The 19,013-nt window shown below is 47.4% G+C and overlaps 1 protein-coding gene across 4 annotated transcripts in view; it reads left to right on the top strand.

The window, feature by feature from the left end:
* Positions 1-8,167: 8,167 nt before the first annotated feature.
* The window catches only part of ACP7 (acid phosphatase 7, tartrate resistant (putative)), a 30,172-nt gene continuing 19,326 nt past the window's right edge, over positions 8,168-19,013 (top strand). For 2 of the 4 annotated variants that reach the window (XM_058426829.1, XM_032172989.2), the window contains exons 1-2: positions 8,168-10,613; positions 11,310-11,608. In XM_058426829.1, the coding sequence (XP_058282812.1) occupies positions 11,488-11,608 (121 nt within the window). In that variant the 5' untranslated portion in view covers positions 8,168-10,613; positions 11,310-11,487. The remainder of the gene's footprint in view (positions 10,614-11,309; positions 11,609-19,013) is intronic. The other 2 variants (XM_032172987.2, XM_032172988.2) reach the window with 2 other exon arrangements.

Below are 19,013 nucleotides of genomic sequence, written 5' to 3'. Positions count from 1 at the left end.
CGATCATTTAATAAATCCTTACTGCACACCTGCTATGTGCCAGACAGCCAACATCCCTGCCTTCCTGGAGCTGTTAGGAAGCTGGGGCTGATAGCTCCAGGGGAGATGCTAGACAATAAACATAATAAACTAGTAAATATTACAGTCTGTTAGAAGGTGATGAATGCTATGAAACAAACATTAGCCAGGGTAAGCTTAGGGCAGGGGTCAGCAAACTACAGTCGGGGGGCCAAATACAGCCTGTCATTTGTTTTTGTACAGCCTACAACCTAAGAATGGTTTTTACTTTTTTTTTTTAAAGACGAAGGCTCTCCCTGTCACCCAGGCTGGAGTGCAGTGGTGTGATCGCGGCTCACTGCAACCTCTGCCTCCCGGTTTCAAGCGATTCTCCTGCCTCAGCCTCCTGAGTCGTTGGGATTACAGGCAAAGATCACCATGCCCAGCTAATTTTTGTATTTTGAGTAGAGATGGGGTTTCACCATGTTGGCCAGGCTGGTCTCAAACTCCTGAACTCAAGTGATCTGCCTGTCTTGGCCTCCCAAAGTGCTGGGATTATAGGCATGAGCCACCACGCTTGGCCTGATTTTAACTTAAAAAAACTTTTTTTGAGACAGGTTCTCACCTCTGTCACTCAGGCTGGAGTACAGTGGTGCGATTATGGCTCACTACAGCCTCAACATCCCAGGCTCAGATAATCCTCCCACCTCAGCCTCCCAAGTAGCTGGGACTACACGTGTGCGCCACCACGCCCTGCTAATTTTAGTATTTTTTTAAGAGATGGGGTCTTGCTGTATTGCCCCAGCTGGTCTCAAACTTCTGGACTTAAGTGATCCTTCTGCCTCAGCTTCCCAGAGCACTGGGATTACAGGCATAAGCAACCATGCCCGGTTGATTTTTACATTTTTTAATGGTTGGAAAACAAAAACAAAAGAAAAATAATATTTTCTGGTATATGAAAATTACATGAATTTTGGCTGGGCGCAGTGGCTCACGCCTGTAATCCCAGCATTTTGGGAGGCCGAGGCGGGCGGATCACCTGAGGTCAGGAGTTCGAAACCAGCTTGGCCAACATGGTGAAACCCCGTCTCTACTAAAAATGCAAAAATTAGCCTGATGTAATGGTGTGCGCCTGTAATCCCAGCTACTCGGGAGGCTGAGCCAGGAGAATCGCTTGAACCCGGGAGGCAGAGGTTGCAGTGAGCTGAGATCGCGCCATTGCACTCCAGCCTGGGCAACAAGAAAGAAACTCCATCTCAAAAAAAAAAAAAAAAAAAAAGAAAAGAAAAGAAAAGAAAATTATATGAATTTCCAATTTCAGTGTCTATAAATTTGTTTGTTTTTTGGAGATGAAGTCTCACTATGTTGGCCATGTTGGTCTTGAACTCTTGGCCTCAAGCAATCCTCCTGCCTCGACCTACCAAAGTGCTAGGATTATAGGCATGAGCCACTGCGCCTGGCCTCCATAAAGTTTTACTGGAATACACCCACGCTCATTGGGTCCTGTAATGTCTATAGGTGCTTTTGTTTGATGACAGAGTCCAGTAGCTGTGACAGAGGCTATGTGGCCTGCAAATCTTAAAATATTTAATATCTTGCCCTTTACCAAAAAACTTTTGCAGACCCCTGGCTTGTGGGGTGGGGAGTAGTGTGTGGAGGTGGATTGTAATTTTAAATTAGTCAAGGGGAGGGCTCCCTGAGACAGTGTCATCTGGGTAAGGCCTGAAGGAAGGAGAGAAGGGGCTACATGGGCACCTGGGGAAGAATGTTCTAGGTCAAGGGAACAGGCAATGAGAAGGCCCTGAGAAGTGGGAACATGACTAATATGTTCAAAGAACAGCGTAGAGGCTAGGCGCAGTGGCTCACACCTGTAATCCTAGCACTTTGGGAGGCTGGCATGGGCGAATCACTTGAGGTCAGCAGTTCAAGACCAGCCTTGGCAACATGCTGAAACCCCGCCTCTACTGAAAATACAAAAATTAGCCAGGCATGGTGGCATGCACATGCAGTCCCAGTTACTCAGGAGGCTGAGGCAGGAGAATCGCTTGAACCCAGGAAGCAGAGGTTGCGGTGAGCTGAGATCGCACCACTGCACTCCAGCCTGGGCAACAGAGCAAGACTCTATCTCAAACAAAACAAAACAAAACAAAACAAAACAAAACAAAACAAAACACAGTGTAGAAGCCTCGTGCCTGAACCATTGTGGGAGAGGGGCAAGTAGTAAGAGATAAGGAAAGAGAAGTGATGGGCAGATCATGTGGAGTCTCGTGGGCCATAGGGAGGTCTCTGGCTTTCCCCTGAGTGAGAGGATCAGGAGGGCTTTGAGCAGGTGAGAGACGTGATCTGACTCAGGTGTTCACAGGACCCCTCTGGTTACATGTGAGGGACAGACTGCAGGGTATGAGGAGGGGGACAGGATGTGAGTGGGAAGACCAGGGAGGGGCCTGCTGAGACAGCCCAGGAAGGAGAGGATGGATAGGGGCTGCAGAAGTGGGCAGGTTCTGGATAGATTGGAGGGTGGAGCTGACAGCATTTCACAGCGGATAATATTCTAAGCTGGGAAGAGTAGCTCCTAAAAGTATTTGCACAGCTGGGCGTGGTGGCTCACGCCTGTAATCCCAGCAGTTTGGGAGGCCGAGGCGGGTGGATCACCTGAGATCAGGAGTTCGAGACCAGCCTGGCCAACATGCTGAAACCCCATCTGTACTAAAAATACAAAAAATTCACCAGCCGTGGTGGCGCACACCTGTAATCCCAGCTGCTCCATAAGCTGAGGCAGGAGAATCGCTTGAACCCGGGAGGCGGAGGTTGCAGTGAGCTGAGATCATGCTATTGCACTCCAGCCTGGGCAACAAGAGCAAAACTCTGTCTCAAAAAACAAAAGTATTCACACACCAGGCTTTAAAATCAGACACACCAGGGTTCTAGTCCTGGCTTCTCTGCCACACACCAGCTGTGTGATTTAGGTAAATTGCTCAATGTCTCTAGCCTCAGTTTGTCCGTCTATAAAATGGGCTTAATAAGCAGCGTGCAGTATCAATGGGATTATTCATGCAGAGCATTCGGCACACAGCCAAGCACTCCATACAGGGAAGCTGCGATAATGGGGATCATTCCCGGGGTGACCCCAAGACCTGTTAGCCCAGGTCCCTGTCCCCAGGTGCATGCTACCCTTCCTTCTGGAAGGGAGCTGTCACTCTACCATTCACCCTATCTGCCCCCTACCCAGTCGGTGACCTGAAGGTCATACAAGGTGCTTAGCCTTGCTGAGCTTCAGTTTCCTCAACTGTAAAATGGGTCCTCATCTGTAAAATTTCTTTTTTTTTTTTTTTGAGACGGAGTCTCGCTCTGTCGCCCAGGCCGGAGTGCAGTGGCGCAATCTCGGCTCACTGCAAGCTCCGCCTCCCGGGCTCACGCCATTCTCCTGCCTCAGCCTCTCCGAGTAGCTGGGACTACAGGCGCCCACCACCACGCCCGGCTAATTTTTTTGTATTTTTAGTAGAGACGGGGTTTCACCGTGGTCTCGATCTCCTGACCTCGTGATCCACCCGCCTCGGCCTCCCAAAGTGCTGGGATTACAAGCGTGAGCCACCGCGCCCGGCCAAATTTCTAAAGTCTGCATTAAAGATTGTCAGGGTCATTAAATGAACATACAGGGTGTGTCAATCACTCGGGAATCAGTTGCTGCTCTGGCTTCATCATGACTGTCGACAACAGCAACTACGTGGATGTCCCCAAGCATTTTCCCCAACATTTTATTATGAACATTTTCAAACGCACAGGAAAATTGAAAGACCTTTACAAGGAACACACATATATCCACCATATATCCACCTGGATTCTATCATTAACATCTTACTATTCTTGGCCGGGCACAGTGGGTCACGCCTGTAATCTCAGCACTTTGGGAGGCCAAGGTGGGAGGATCCCTTGAGCCTAGGAGTTTGAGACCAGCCTGGGCAACATCTCAAGTCTTCGTCTCTACAAATAATACAAAAATTAGCCGGGCGTAGTGGTGTGAGCCTGTAGTCCCAGCTACTTGGGAGGCTGAGGTGGGAGGATTGCTTGAGCCCGAGAAGTCGAGGCTGTAGTGAGCTGAGATCGCACCACTGTACTCCAGCCTGGGAAACAGAGCAAGATCCTGACTTTAAAAAAAAAAAAAAGAAAAGAAAAAACCAAATCCAAAAAGCCCACATCTTACTATTCTTTATATATGTACATATATAAATTAGAGATGGGGGTCTCACTGTGTTGCCCAGGCTGGTCTTGAACTCCTAGGCTCACATAACCCTCCTGCCTCAGCCTCCCAAGTAGCTAAGACTGCAGGTATGTACCACCGCACCCAGCTAAAACCTTGAAATGTTTCTATTAAGATTTTTAAGGACTCGGTTTATACCAAGTGCTGTTTTTACCACAGGTCTTAGTTCATTACATCCATTCATTTACTCATGTAATTCTCACAACTCTCTAAAATACGTCAAATATACAGCATGGTTTATTGTCACCATTTTGCAGATGCGGAAATTGAGGCACAGAGAGGCAAATGGCTCACAGCTACTCAATGTTGGAGCTGGGTTTAAACGCAAGCTGTCTGCCTCCAAAGCCCTGGCTTTTTTCCATGGATGCCATCTCTCAAATTGGATAAAGTAAACCACACAATGGAATATTATGAGCCAGTATCAAAGAATGCTTAGAAGAGTCCAGTAAAAATAACGTCAGACTGTGGTATGACTGTGATTCAGCCCAATTCCTGTGTACGAGAAAAAATGCTCCAAACATTCTCAATGGCCACTGAGTGATTGAATGAAATCTTTCGTAAATAATTGTGGCTATTATCTATGAAGCTCTTTTTGATCAGCCCCATCCCGTGTTACACGTTTTACTTGCTGTATCTTTCCAAGCACTTGCAAAGTAGGCACTGTATATCAGTTTTAGATATTAGGTCACTGAGGCTAACACAAGAGCAGACACTCACCCAAGGTTACCCGGTCACAAAGTGGCAGAACCAGAATTCAAACCCAGGTTTGTGGCTATGCACAGTGACTCACGCCTATAATCCCAGCATTTTGGGAGGCTGAGGTGGGAGGATTGCTTGAGGACAGGAGTTTGAGGTCACAGTGAGCTATGATTGCATGATTGCACCAATGCACTCCAGCCTGGGTGACAGAGTGAGACCCTGTCTCCAAAAACAAAAACAAAACCCAGGTTTGTTAGTTCCTTGAGCCATGAAACCTCCCTGGCTCTTTCTAAGTTTTCAGTAATGAGATGCGAATATTTTCTTTTTTCTTTTTCTTTTTCTTTTTATTTTTTGAGACAGAGTCTGATTCTGATGCCCAGGCTGGAGTGCAATAGTATGATCTCAGCTCACTGCAACCTCCACCTCCCGGGTTCAAGTGATTCTCCTGCCTCAGCCTCCTGGGTAGCTAGGATTACAGGCGCTCACTACCATGCCTGGCAAATTTTTGTATTTTTAGTAGAGATGGGATTTCACCACGTTAGCCAGGCTGGTCTCGAACTCCTGCCCTTGTGATCTGCCCACCTTGGCCTCCCAAAGTGCTGGGATTACAGGCGTGAGCTACCGTGCCTGGCCAATGATGCTACTATTTTCATAATGGAGAAATAGTTTTTAAAAAAGAAGTCTCCTTAAGAAAGTAGACTCATTTATTTTTATTTTATTAGCTATGTGCATTACTTTGATAAAATTTAAAACCCTAACTTACATTGTACACAAAAATCAGTTCCAGATAGATTGCCAACCTAGGGGTAACTCAAATGAGAAAGCTGTTGGAAAGTAAAAGAAGAGGCCAGGTGCAGTGGCTCACTCCTGTAATGCCAACAGTTTGGGAGGTCAAAGCAGAAGGATCGCTTGAGTCCAGGAGTTCAAGATCAGCCTGGGGAATATGGAAAGACCTTGGCCCTACAAAAAAATTAACAAAATTAGCTGGGTGTGGTGCACGCACCTGTAATCCCAGCACTTTGGGAGGTCGAGGTGGGTGGATCACCTGAGGTCAGGGGTTCGAGACCAGCCTGGCCAACATGGTGAAACCCTGTCTCTGCTAAAAATACAAAAATTAGCCGGGGGTGGTGGCAGGCGCCTGCAATCACAGCTACTCGGGAGGCTGAGGCAGGAGAATCTCCTGAACCTGGGAGGCAGAGGTTGCAGTGAGCTGAGATCGTGCCATTGTACTCCAACCTGGGCAACAGAGTGAGACTCTGTCTCAAATAAATAAATAAATAAAAATAAAAATAGAAATAAACAAAATTAGCCAGGCATGATGGTGGTGCATGCCTGTGGTCCCAGCTACTGGGAGGCTGAGGTGGGAGGATTGCTTGAGCCAGGGAGGTAGAGGCTGCAGTGAGCTATGATGATGCCACTGCACTACAGCCTAGGTGACAGAGCAAGACCCTTTATCTAAAAAAAAAAAGAAATAAAAATAAATAAACCAATAAAAATGGACAAGCCAGTAGAAAACCGGACAAGACACTTGAACAAGCACATCACAAAAAGGATATCCAAAAGGCTGATATGCAAATGAAGAGATGTTCAATTTCATTACTCAGCAGGGAAATGCAAATTAAAACTACAATGAGCTAGCACTACACACCCACCAGAATGACTAAAAATAAAGCACCTGACAATGCTTTATTGGTTCCAAGTTTTGGCAGCGATGTGGAACAATGGAAATGTTCTAACGTGGCTGGTGGGAGGAGAAGAAATACCACTTTGGAAACCTCTTTGGCTGTATCTACCAAAGATAAAGATACATGCACCTTATGACCCAGCCATCTCATACTCCTAGTTTACATCCAAGAGAAATGTGTATATATGCTTAACAAAATATGTACTAGAATGTTGATTGCAGCGCTATTTGCAAAAGCCAAAAAAAAAGGAAGTAACTCAAAATTCCATTGACAATTGGTTTTGATAGATAAACCAACTGATAAATAAATTGATAAATAAGCCACCGATGGCTGGGCACGGTGGCTCACGCCTGTAATCCCAGCACTTTGGGAGGCTGAGGCAGGTGGATCACCTGAGGTCGGGAGTTCGAAACCAGCCTGGCCAACATGGTGAAACGTTGTCTCTACTAAAAAATACAAAATTAGCTAGGTGTGGTGGCTCATGCCTGTAATCTCAGCTACTCAGGAGGCTGAGGCAGGAGAATTGCTTGAACCTGGGAGGTGGAGGTTGCAGTGAGCCGAGATCACCCCATTGCACTCCAGCCTGGGTAACAAGAACGAAACTCTGTCTCAGAAAAACAAAACAAAAACAAAAACAAACAGACAAAAAAACCACCATTGATACATAAATTGGGATGTATTCACACAATGGAGGGCTGCTTGGCAATGAGAACGAAAATGGGTTGCAATTATACGCCCAACTCAGATACATTTCCCAATCATAAAGTTGAGTGAAAGAGTTAATCCTGTATATTTCTATTTACGCCATGTGCAAAAATAGGCAAAATCAAACCACAGTGTATAGGAAGGCATACTTAGGTGGGGAAACTAAAGTCAGGTAAAAGTTAAGTGGATTCCTTTACAGGAAGGAAGAAAGCTGTGCTGGAGAGGAAGCAGGAGGGGGCTTGGGGGAAGCTGGTAAGATTATTTTTCTTACACCTGGTTGGTGGTTACACAGGTGTGTTCACTTTGTCATATTCATTCAGTGGGACATTTATGTCTCATGTACTTTTCTGCATGTATATCACATTTCATAATTTAGAAGGCTTAAATTGACTGGGCACGGCAGCTCACACCTGTACTCCCAGCACTTTGGGAGGCCGAGGTGGGTGGATTACTTGAGTCCAGGAGTGCGAGACCAGCCTGGCCAACACAGTGAAACCCCATCTCTACTAAAAATACAAGGCCGGGTGCAGTGGCTCACACCTGTAATCCCAGCACTTTGGGAGGCCGAGGTGGGCGGATCATGAGATCAGGAGATCGAGACCATCCTGGCTAACACGGTGAAACCCCATCTCTACTAAAAATATAAAAAATTAGCCAGGCATGGTGGCAGGGGCCTGTAGTCCCAGCTACTCAGGAGGCTGAGGCAGGAGAATGGCGAGAACCCGGGAGGCGGAGCTTGCAGTGAGCTGAGATCGTGACGCTGCACTCCAGCCTGGGCGACAGAGCAAGACTCTGTCTCAAAAAAAATAAATAAAAATAAAAATACAAAAATTAGCTGGGCGTGGTGGCACACACCTATAATCCCAGCTACTCAGGAGGCTGAGGCATGAGAATCGCTTGAGCTTGGGAGGCAGAGGTTGCTGTGAGCCGAGATCGCGCCACTGCACTCCAGCCTGGGGGACAGAGTAAAGTGACTTAGAAAACTAGGCTTATTAAAACTCTCTCTTACAAACTGGGCAAACTACATGTCTTGGTAATAATTAGAAGATTATTGATAATAATCTTCATTAAAGTTCATGCATTATTGATAATAATCTTCTAATTATAATAATTAGAAGATTGTATGGGGGCACTTCCTCTGTGCTAGGCACTGTTCTAAGGGGTTCATTATTTAATCCTCGCAACAACCCTATAAGGCGCTACTATTGTTCCCATTTCACAGATGGGGAAACTGAGGCACCGTGCGGTTAAATCACTTGTCTAAGTTAGTCAATGCTGAAGATAGATTTATAAGCAGGCCATCTAGCCCCAGAGTCGATGCTGCGTTCCCCACCACAAGCTTACACCTGAGCTATAAGCCCTCATCCGCCAGTCATGGAGTTGCCTGTAACTCCAGTGGGCTTTTCTCACCTGGGCTGGTGGTTGGGAATTCAGGAGCTATGTGAACTTGGATAGGGGAAATTTTTTTTACCTCTCCTTTATGCTTTAATCTAGCAGTTCTCAAAATATGGTCTGGGGACACTTGTGGGTCCCCAAGACCTTTCTCAGGGGGTTAGTGAGGTCAAAAGTATTTCCATAATTATACTAAGACGTTTGTCCTTTTCATTCTCCAGAGACTACCTGACCTGTGATAATGTCATCACTCTGATGGCTAATAGAAATATATGCATGTATATTCGTATGGTTTTTAAAACTTCTCGTTTTCAGCCAGGCGCGGTGGTTCATGCCTGTAGTCCCAGCTACTCGGGAGGCTGAGGCTCGAAAATAGCTGGAACCCAGGAGGCAGAGGTTGTAATGAGCCAAGATCATGACACTGCACTCCAGCCTGGGCAACAGAGCGAAACTCTGTCTCAAAACAAAAACAAAACACACTCACACACAAAACAAACAAAAACAAACAAACAAACAAACAAAAACCCCCAAACACCTTGTATCACAATAGCACTGGTTTCCTTTGTATTTCTGTGTATTTATATTATGCATGTAACAACATGATCCTGAGAAGGGCTTGACCAGCCTGCCACAGGCATCTTTAGCACAAAAAAGCTTAGGAACCTCCCATTCTGGAAGAACTAAGAATAAGGGGAGGTTATAATTGGGGGCCACAGGAGTGGCAGGTACTCAAGTTTGGTTATGAGAGCTGCTTTCGTTATATTTTAGGCTGTAATGGAGACTCTGGAAGTGGGAAGAAAAAAAAAAAACTCAAACAGTGCAAAGGGCTCGTTTTGATTTTCCCACGCTCCTAGTGCCAATTTCTGAAATTGGTGTCCACAATCAGTAGAAGCCTATGTGCTCTGAATTTACAAAGCCAAGTGGTGGCAGGTCATTGTATCTGCAGTCAGGAAGGGGAAACGACTGGAAATCCGGGCCCCCCAGTTCTTCCCTGCTTCTCCTTTTGTGGCAGCCGCTCCTCATATTCAAACAGCTTGCAAAGGTTTACAGGGGAGAACCCTAACTTGTTCCCTAGACGTCAGTTTCTGGAGTTCATGCGTTAATACGATAAAAAGAACAGCTGATTCTTATCCAGCCCTTATTCTGGGCCGGACCCTGTTATTGGCATGAAATTTCATGCAGCAACTCGTTTACTCCTCACAACAGCCCACGGGGTGTATAAGAGCATCACCTGCTTTTTACAGGTGAAAAAACCCAAGGTCCAGCGAGGTTGAATAACTCACCTAGGTCGCACAGCTCAGAAAGCCCACCGCAATTCCGGGATTCTGGTTTTGTTTTCAGGTTGTCCCGGGCTTCTGAGGAGGAGTCAGTGGGCTCAGCATGGAGAGGAAGGAAGCCGGAAGGAATTGCGAGGAAGATGCAGCGAGGCTGGAAAGGTTGGGGATCCCCCGGTCCTGCACACCTTGGTACCTGGGGATCGGGCAGGGCCAGGGTAGGGGCCGGTGTCCGTGCCCTAGGGGCTCCCCAGCTGATGAGTGGGCGCCTGAGGGATGAGCGCAGGCTTACCTGCCCGGGCGCTCACCTGGTGGCCGGCTCGGAGGTGGCGGCGGAGACGTACCAAGCCTTCCTGGGTCCCCCTTCCCGAGCTACGCCCTGGGGGGGTGGGCGGGTGGGTGTGGGGCGCCCAGGCAGGACCGGCCGGACCTGTGGGACCCGGGGCCCTGGCTGTCTAGGGAGGCTGTCACCCCGAGGCGACCGGCTCTTCCGGGGCTGGGACGGCTGTAGGCGGCGAGAGGCCTCGGCACCCGCGAACTCATAAATACCGGGGCGGCGCTGGTGGCGGGAGAGGCGCGTGCGGGCAGCCGGCGCCCCCGAGGGTGAGCCGGGGTCCGGGAGGGCGTCCCCTTTCCCGGATGGTCCCGACCCGGCTCCAGCCTGGCAGCTGGAGGCAGAGCTGGAGCAGGCGGGGAAGCGCTGGAGAGAAGGGGGGTGGGTACAGATGGGGGAAGGGCAGGGACACTGGGGACAGGGAGAGAGGATGCTGCCGCTCTGGTCATGATGGACTCTAAAGGATCTGGGGGTGGCGTGGGAGGATTGGGGTCACTAGGAGCAAAATAGAAGGCTAAGGATGGAGTAGAGAGGCGAGGTCCCGGGGGCAGGCGGGAATGCTTGGAATCTCGGGAGTAGGTAGGAGAACTGGGGTTTCTAACAGCAGGATGGAAAGCTGGGGATGGGGCTGCCGAATGCAACCTCCTACACAGCCTCCACCCCACTCCCAGACCCCCAGCACTGAAAGTGAGCTCTGGTTAGGAGCAAGGCTCTGGAATCAGGCCCTCCTGGGTTCAAATCCTGGCTCCATCCCATCCTAGCTGTGCAGCTGAATCACTCAGCTGCTCAGTTTCCTCATCTGTGATATGGGGACGATGATGCTCACAGCCACCACTTCATAGCAATGTCGTGAGGCTTCCGTGAGTTAATCTATGTCAAGCGGTTGGCACACCGTGAGGGAGGCTCAGAGAGCTCTGCTGCTGTTCCTTAGCAATTCTTTTTTTTTTTTTGGTTTCTCCCTCCAGCATCTGGATAACCACCCGTCTTGAAGGAGACCTCCCTGCCCTCCTGCCTCTGTCCCCCAGAACACTGCCTGATCATCCTCCGTTCCCCATCCTCCCAGCCCTTCCTGCTGTACTTGTGGGGAGCTGATCTCCTCTGTCCCCCTGCTTTTCCCCTGTCTGCCGTCACCACCCCACCACCATGCACCCCCTTCCTGGCTACTGGTCCTGTTGCTGTCTACTCCTGCTATTCTCCTTGGGAGTCCAGGGGTCCCTGGGGGCTCCCAGCGCTGCCCCAGAGCAAGTCCATCTGTCTTACCCAGGTAAGCGTCCCTGACTCATTTCTACGCCTCTCCCAGCGAGGCCCAGCAGTGCTTCATTGTTTGAGGGCTCAGGAATCCCACACTGTGAGCCCCTAGGCAGGTGGCTGATTCCTCCTGAGCCTCCGCCATCCGCCTCTGTGGAATGGGAAGTACAGGCTGTGGTACACCTGGAAGTGTGGGGAATGATCATGGTGCTTAGCCCACAGAGAGTCCTCTCCTGCTCTCAAAAGGGGGCTGCTGCTGTCCTTGTTCATTGCATCTCTGTTGTGTTTCCGGGACCTGGCACGTTTGTTCATTCGTGCATGGTAGGCCTCAGAGCCAGTCGTGGAAGGAACCAGTGGATGAATGATAACAGAGCTGGGTTACCCAGCCCCTTCTCCATCCCTCCTCTCCTCTTCCCCACGAAGCTTACTGCCTCCCCATCTCTGATTAGGATCCTTCCACTGTGGGGGTGAGAGCTTGGACTCTGGACCATTGGCACCCAGACCACGTGGGTTAGAATCCCAGGTTTGCTATGTACCTGCTGCCTGATCTTGGGCAAGTGGCTTAACCTCTCTGGCCTCAGTCTCCTCATCTGGATAATGGGGTAATATTAGTACAACCTCATGGTGAGGTGTAAATGAGTTGCTACCTGTAAAGAGGCAGAACTGACGCTGGGTGTGGGGGCTCACACCTGTAGTCTTAGCAGTTTGGGAGGCTGAGGCAGGAGGATCACTTGAGGTCATGAGTTTTGGACCAGCCTAGGAAACATACTGAGACCTCTGCATCTTAGGGAAAAAGAAAAAATCTTAGCCAGGTGTGGTGGCATGCACCTATAGTCCCAGCTACTTGGGAGACGGAGGTGGGAGGATCGCTTGAGCCCAGGAGTTCAAGGCTGCAGTGAGCCATTATTGGCCACTACACTCCAGCCTGGGCAACAGAGAGAGACCCTGTCTTTAAAAAAAAAAAAAGTGTGGTGGAGGCCAGGCACAGTGGTGCATTCCTGTAATCCCAGCACTTTGGGACACTGAGGTGGGTGGATCACTTGACCTCAGGGGTTCAAGACCAGCCTGGGTAACATGGTGAAACCCCGTCTCTACAAAAAAATTAAAAAATTAGCTGGGCATGGTGGCTCACACCTGTAGTCTCAGCTACTTGGGGAGCTGAGGCAAGAGGATCGCTTGAGCCCAGGAGTCAAAGGTTGCAATGAGCCAAGATCATGCCACTACACTCCAACCTGGGTGACAGAATGAGGCCCTGTCTCAAAAAAAAAAAAAGGGTGAGGGGGACAGAACGGAGCTTGGCATGTAGCAGCAATTTCCATACACTTTAAATCTCAGGACTGTTTGTTTTACACTGTTAATCTCAGGACCATTTTACACTGCTAAAATTTATGGAGAACCTCAAAGAGCTTTAGTTTATGTGCATTATAGCTAATGATATTTACTAAATGAGGTATTAAAACTGAGGCATTTAAAATTTTTTATTGTCATTTAAAATTAACAATAACAAACACCTTCTGTATTAATGTAAATGATATTTTTAAGGAAAAAACTGTATTTTGCAAAAGAAGAAATTGAGTGAGGAGAGTGGCATTGACTTGCATCTTTTAAAAATCTTTTATTTCTTTATTTATTTTTGAGACAGAGTCCCGCTCTGTCAACCAGGCTGGAGTGCAGCGGCACAATCTTGGCTCACTGCAGCCTCTGCCCCGCAGGGTTCAAGCGATTCTCCCACCTCAGCCTCCCGAGTAGCTGGGATTACAGGCACCCACCACCCCATACCTGGCTAATTTTTGTATTTTTTATACAGATGGAATTTCATCATGTTGCCCAGGCTGGTCTTGAATTCCCAAGCTCAAGTGATCCTCCAGTCTCGGCCTCCTAAAGTGCTGGGATTACAGGCATGAGCCACCGCGCCCCGCCTAAAATCTCTTTAGTATCTGGTTTGGTAACTGACACCTGGATTCTCCTCAGATCTGTTTTCATTTTAGTCTGTTGTGATTTGTTGTTTTGGATTTTGCCTGTGAAGAGAATCTGTTCTTGCACAGACATGTGGTTGAAACAGGGAGAAAAGTTGCTCGTTTGTTTTTTGACACAGGGTTTGGCTCTGTCAGGGTTTGGCACTGGAGTGCAGTAGCGCAAACATGGCTCACTGCAGCCTCAACTCCCAGACTCAAGCGATCCTCCCACTTCAATCTCTCGAATAGCTGGGACCACAGGGGCATGACACCATGCCCAGCTAATTTTTTTTTTTTTTTTTTTTTGAGATGGAGCCTCACTCTATTGGCCAGGCTGGAGTGCAATGGCATGATCTCGGCTCACTGCAAGCTCCACCTCCTGGGTTCAAGCGATTCTCCTGCTTCAGCCTCCCAAGTATCTGGGATTACAGGCATGCACCACCACGCCCGGCTAATTTTTGTATTTTTAGTAGAGACGGGGTTTCACCATGTTGGCCAGGCTGGCCTCGAACTCCTGACCTCAAGTGATCCACCCACCTCTGCCTCCCAAAGTGCTGGGACTATGGGCGTGAGCCACCGTGCCTGGCTCTAGTCCTACTCTTTTCTATCTGTGACAGTTCCTCAGTCATTCCTTATCTTTCCTTGTTTTTCATGTCTTTTACGTCTTCAAAGAAGATAGTTTCCTTTTTTTTTTTTTAGATAGGGTCTCACTCTGTCATCCACGCTGGAATGCAATGGCTCAATCATAGCTTACTGCAGCCTCTAACTTCTGGGCACAAGTGATCCTCCTGACTCAGCCTCCTGAGTAGCTGGGACTACATACGTGCACTACCATGCCTGGCTAATTCTTTTTATTTTATTTTTTGTAAAGACAAGGTCTCACTATGTTGTCCAGGCTGGTCTCAAACTCCTGGGCTCAAGTGATCCTCCCACCTCAGCATCCCAAAGTGCTGGGATGACAGGGGTGAGCTAACATGCCCAGCAGAGAGAGGGTTTCTTAAAGGTTAGCTGCAATGTGGAATCAGAAACCACATGAATGAACTGGGTTGGCATTTGCCAGCCTAATGACCTTGGACAAAGCACTTTGCCTGTAGGCCTCTGTAAAAATGGGAAAGGCAGTAAAAACCCATCTCATAGTGCTGCTGTGAGAATCCAGTGAGATCATGGCTGTCCTTTTTCAGCCTACACAGTAACAATGGCAAATACACTCTTATAAGTGCTTTAGACGGATAACTTATTTAACCTGGTATCAACCTTAAGCTGTAGGTACCATTGCTACTCCCATTTGACAAGAGAGTAAAACTGAGACTCACAGCAGGGGAAGAGTCTGACCCCAGTTCACACAGCCTGGGAATCTGAATGCTGGCAGGCTGGCTCAGGAGCCCATGATCTTTGTGGGTTTGTTTGTTTGTTTTGAGACAATCTCAAAAAAGCCCAGGCTGGATCATGGTCGACTTGGTCACTGCAACTCTGCCTCTCAGGTTCAAAGTTCTCTGCATGCCACCACACCTAGCTAATTTTTGTATTTTAGTAGGGACGGGGTTTCACTGTGTTGCCCAGGCTGGTCTCGAACTCCTGACCTCAAGTGATCCACCCACCTCGGCCTCCCGAAGTGCCAGGATTACAGGCATGAGCCACTGTGCCCGGCCCCTAATTTTTGTATTTTTCAGTAGAGATGGGGTTTCATCATGTTGGGTAGGCTGATCTTGAACTCCTGGCCTCAAGTGATCCACCCGCCTCGGCCTCCTAAAGTGCTGGGATTACAGGTGTGAGACACCGTGCCCGGCCTATTTTTAAACTTTTTAATTTTGTACTACTTTTAGATTTAGCAGAAACATTCCAAAAATATTACAGAGTTCCTGTCTCCCCTCACTCAGTTTCCCCTGATGTTAACATTTTACATAACCATGGTACAATGATTAAAACTGAGAAATCAAGATTGGTTCAATCCTGTTAACTAAACTACAGATCTCATTTGAATTTCACCCGTTTTTCTACTAATGTCCATTTCCCCTTCCAGAATCCGATCCAGGATCTCACATTGCATTTAGCGGTTGTGCCTCCCCAGTCTCCTCCCATCCATTAGTTTCTCAGTCTTCCCTTGTCTTTCATGATCTTGGTATTGCTGAGGACTGATCAGCTATTTTATACAGTATCTCTCATTTGGGATTTGTCTGATACTTTCTCATGACTGGAATTAAGTTATGTATTTTGGGCAAGACTATCATAGATGTGATGTTGTGCCCTTCTTGGTGCATGATACGAAGGATCAAGGTGTGGCTGTGACTTACTGCTGTGACTTATTGATGTTGACCCTGATTGTTTCATTAAGGAGGTGCCTTCTGGGTTTCTCCACTGTAATTATTCTTCCATTTGTAGTTAATAAATATCTTGAGGGAGATGGCTCGAGACAATGCAAATCCCGTTTCTCCTCAATGTTTGTTCACTAATTTTAGCATCGATAAGTGGACCTTGTCGGCAACAATTATTAGTGTGGTGTTTGCCTAATGGTGATTTTCTGATTTTCTAATTCCCTCCTTCTTTTTTTCTTTTTAAATTTTATAACTTTTGTTTTGTTTTGTTTTTGAGACGGTGTCTTGCTCTGTTGCCCAGGCTGGAGTGCAGCGGCACAATCCCGGCTCACTGGAACCTCCACCTCCCAGGTTCAAGCAATTCTCCTGCCTCAGCCTCCTGAGTAGTGGGGATTACAGGTGCATGCTGCCACGCCTGGCCAAGTTTTTGTAATTTAGTAGAGACGGGGTCTCACTGTGTTGCCCAGGCTGGTCTTGAACTCCTGAGCTCAGGCAATCTGCCTGCCTCATCCTCCCAAAGTGCTAGGATTACAGGCGTGAGCCACTGTGCCCGGCCAATAACTTTTAATTAATTAATTTATTTATTTTGAGACAGAGTCTTGCTCTGTCACCCAGGCTGGAGTGCAGTGGCGCAATCTCAGCTCATTGCAACCCCTACCTCCCAGGCTCAAGTGACCTTCATCACCTCTGCCTCCTGAGTAGCTGGGACTACAGGGATGCACCACCATGCCTGGCAATTTTTGTATTTTTGTAGAGACAGAGTTTCACCATGTTGCCCAGGCTGGTCTGGAACTCCTGGGCTCAAGCAATCCACTTGCCTCAGCCTCCCAAAGTGTTGGGATTATATATGTGAACTACTGTGCCCAGCCTCCCCACTTCTTTTTTTTTTTTTGGTCTATTGTTCCTATTCAATATAGTAGCTCCTTCCATCTGATTGAAATTTTATTGTAAGAAAGAGCTGTCCCTCCCTGCTCCCTTTATTACTTTATTCAATGATTTATTTATATCATGGACTCATGGATATCCATTTTATTCCATGGGTGAAAAATCTGATGTTATGATTGTCCCAGATTCGGTCTCTCAGAATTTCTTCAGATTGGGTTCTGTGTTCTTCCAACAAGGCTCCATCATTTCTGAGCACTTCTTCACTTGATGACATCACAAATGATTCCAGGATCCTCTTGTGTATTTCCTGTTCCATCCTGGGAAGCATCTATTTCCCACAATAAGTTCCAGTTTCTTTTCTTTCTTTTTTTTTTTTTTTTTTCCCAGATGGAATTTCGCTCTTGTCACCCAGGCTGGAGTACAGTGGTGTGATCTTGGCTCACAGCAACCTCCACCTCCTGGGTTCAAGCGATTCTCCTGCCTCAGCCTCCCAAGTAGCTGGGACTACAGGCATGCACCACCAAGCCCAGCTGACTTTTGTATTTTTAGTAGAGATGGGGTTTCACCATGTCAGTCAGGCTGGTCTCGAACTCCTGACCTCGTGATCTGCCTGCCTTAGCCTCCCAAAGTGCTGGGATTACAGGCATGAGCCACTGCGCCCAGCCCTCCAGTTCCTTTTTATTGGAGCATGGGTATTTAGAAACTAAGATCTGGGCACTAGGTGTGCTCATTGCCTCTGGGATGTCATTGCTTCTAGTTGCTCTCAACAAACACAGCGAGGCAATACATGCATGTACACGAAGCTGCATATTCATACATCTATGTGTGAATCTGTATAAAAATTAATTACCTGGTTGGCCACGGTGGCTCAGCACTTTGGGAGGCCAAGGCGGGCGGATCACTTGAGGTCAGGAGTTCGAGACCAGCCCGGCCAACATAGTGAAACCCCATCTCTACCAAAAATACAAAAAATTAGCCAGGCACGGTGGCATGTGCCTGTAATCCCAGCTACTCAGGAGGCTGGGGCAGGAGAATCACTTGAACCTGGGAGGTGGAGGTTGCAGTGAACCAAGATCACACCACTGCCCTCCAGCCTGGGCGACAGAGCAAGATTCCAACTAAAAAGAAAAAATAAATAAATAAATAAATAAATAAATAAATAAAATTGAATTACCATGAGATCATACTGATATCCCCGATATCAGCCCAGCACCATGGGTTTATTTTAGCCTTATCTTTCCTTATTTGTAACTTCTTTCTCTAACACTCAGAAACCTCACTCTTACTGTCTACAATATATTTATTTGTTCAATCCTAGTGTATACATAAAGCATGTGGTGGCTCACACCTGTAATCTCAGCACTTTGGGAGGCAGAGGCGGGTGGATCACCTGAGGTCAGGAGTTCAAGACCAGCCTGGCCAACATGGTAAAACCCCGTCTCTACTAAAAATACAAAAAATTAGCCGTGTGTATTGGCAGATGCCTGTAATCCCAGCTACTTTGGAGGCTGAGGCAGAAGAAACACTTCAACCTGGGAGGCGGAGGTTGCAGTGAGCCGAAATCGTGCTATTGCACTCCAGCCTTGGCAACAAGTGCGAAACTCTATGTATGTGTATATATGTGTGTATGTATATATATGTGTGTATGTATATATATGTGTGTATGTGTGTGTATATATATATATATATATATATATATATATATATATATATAGCAGTTTCAGAATCATTTACAGGTGTGCCTGTGAGAAGCACGCAATGCCAAGGTGACAGCCTTTATGCACAGTCCTTTTTGCCTTTTGCCTTATAATAATACCCAGTTACGACACTGTTTCTTGCAGTTATTATTCTTCCTCACCCCCTTCCATGTGGTTATGTTATTCTTTTTTTTTTGTCTGGTTAGGTCCACTCATTAGTGTTTCTATTCCATATTGGGTTCCCCCCACATCCTGATAGTTTTAATTATTTATTTTGTGAGTGTGTGAGGGAAATGTGAAACATGACTGTAGTTCCAGGAGTCAAAATTATACGAAAAGCCTGACTCAGACAAGTGTCTCTGTTTCTTCATCCCTACTACTCTTTCCCATTCCTCCTTTCTTTCTTTCTTTTTTTTTTTTTTTTTTGAGATGGAGTCTCACTCTGTCACCCAGGCTGGAGTGCCGTGGTGTGATCTCGGCTCACTGCAACCCTCACCTCCCAGATTCAAGCGATTCTCCTGTCTCAGCCTCCTGAGTAGCTGGGACTACAGGTGTGTGCCACCACACCCAGC

This window comes from Hylobates moloch, unplaced genomic scaffold (genome assembly GCF_009828535.3).
Source record: "Hylobates moloch isolate HMO894 unplaced genomic scaffold, HMol_V3 SCAFFOLD_13, whole genome shotgun sequence".
Lineage (NCBI taxonomy): Eukaryota > Metazoa > Chordata > Mammalia > Primates > Hylobatidae > Hylobates > Hylobates moloch.
The sequence above is the reverse complement of the archived record's forward strand: the minus strand, read 5'-3'. Positions and strand labels throughout refer to the sequence as shown.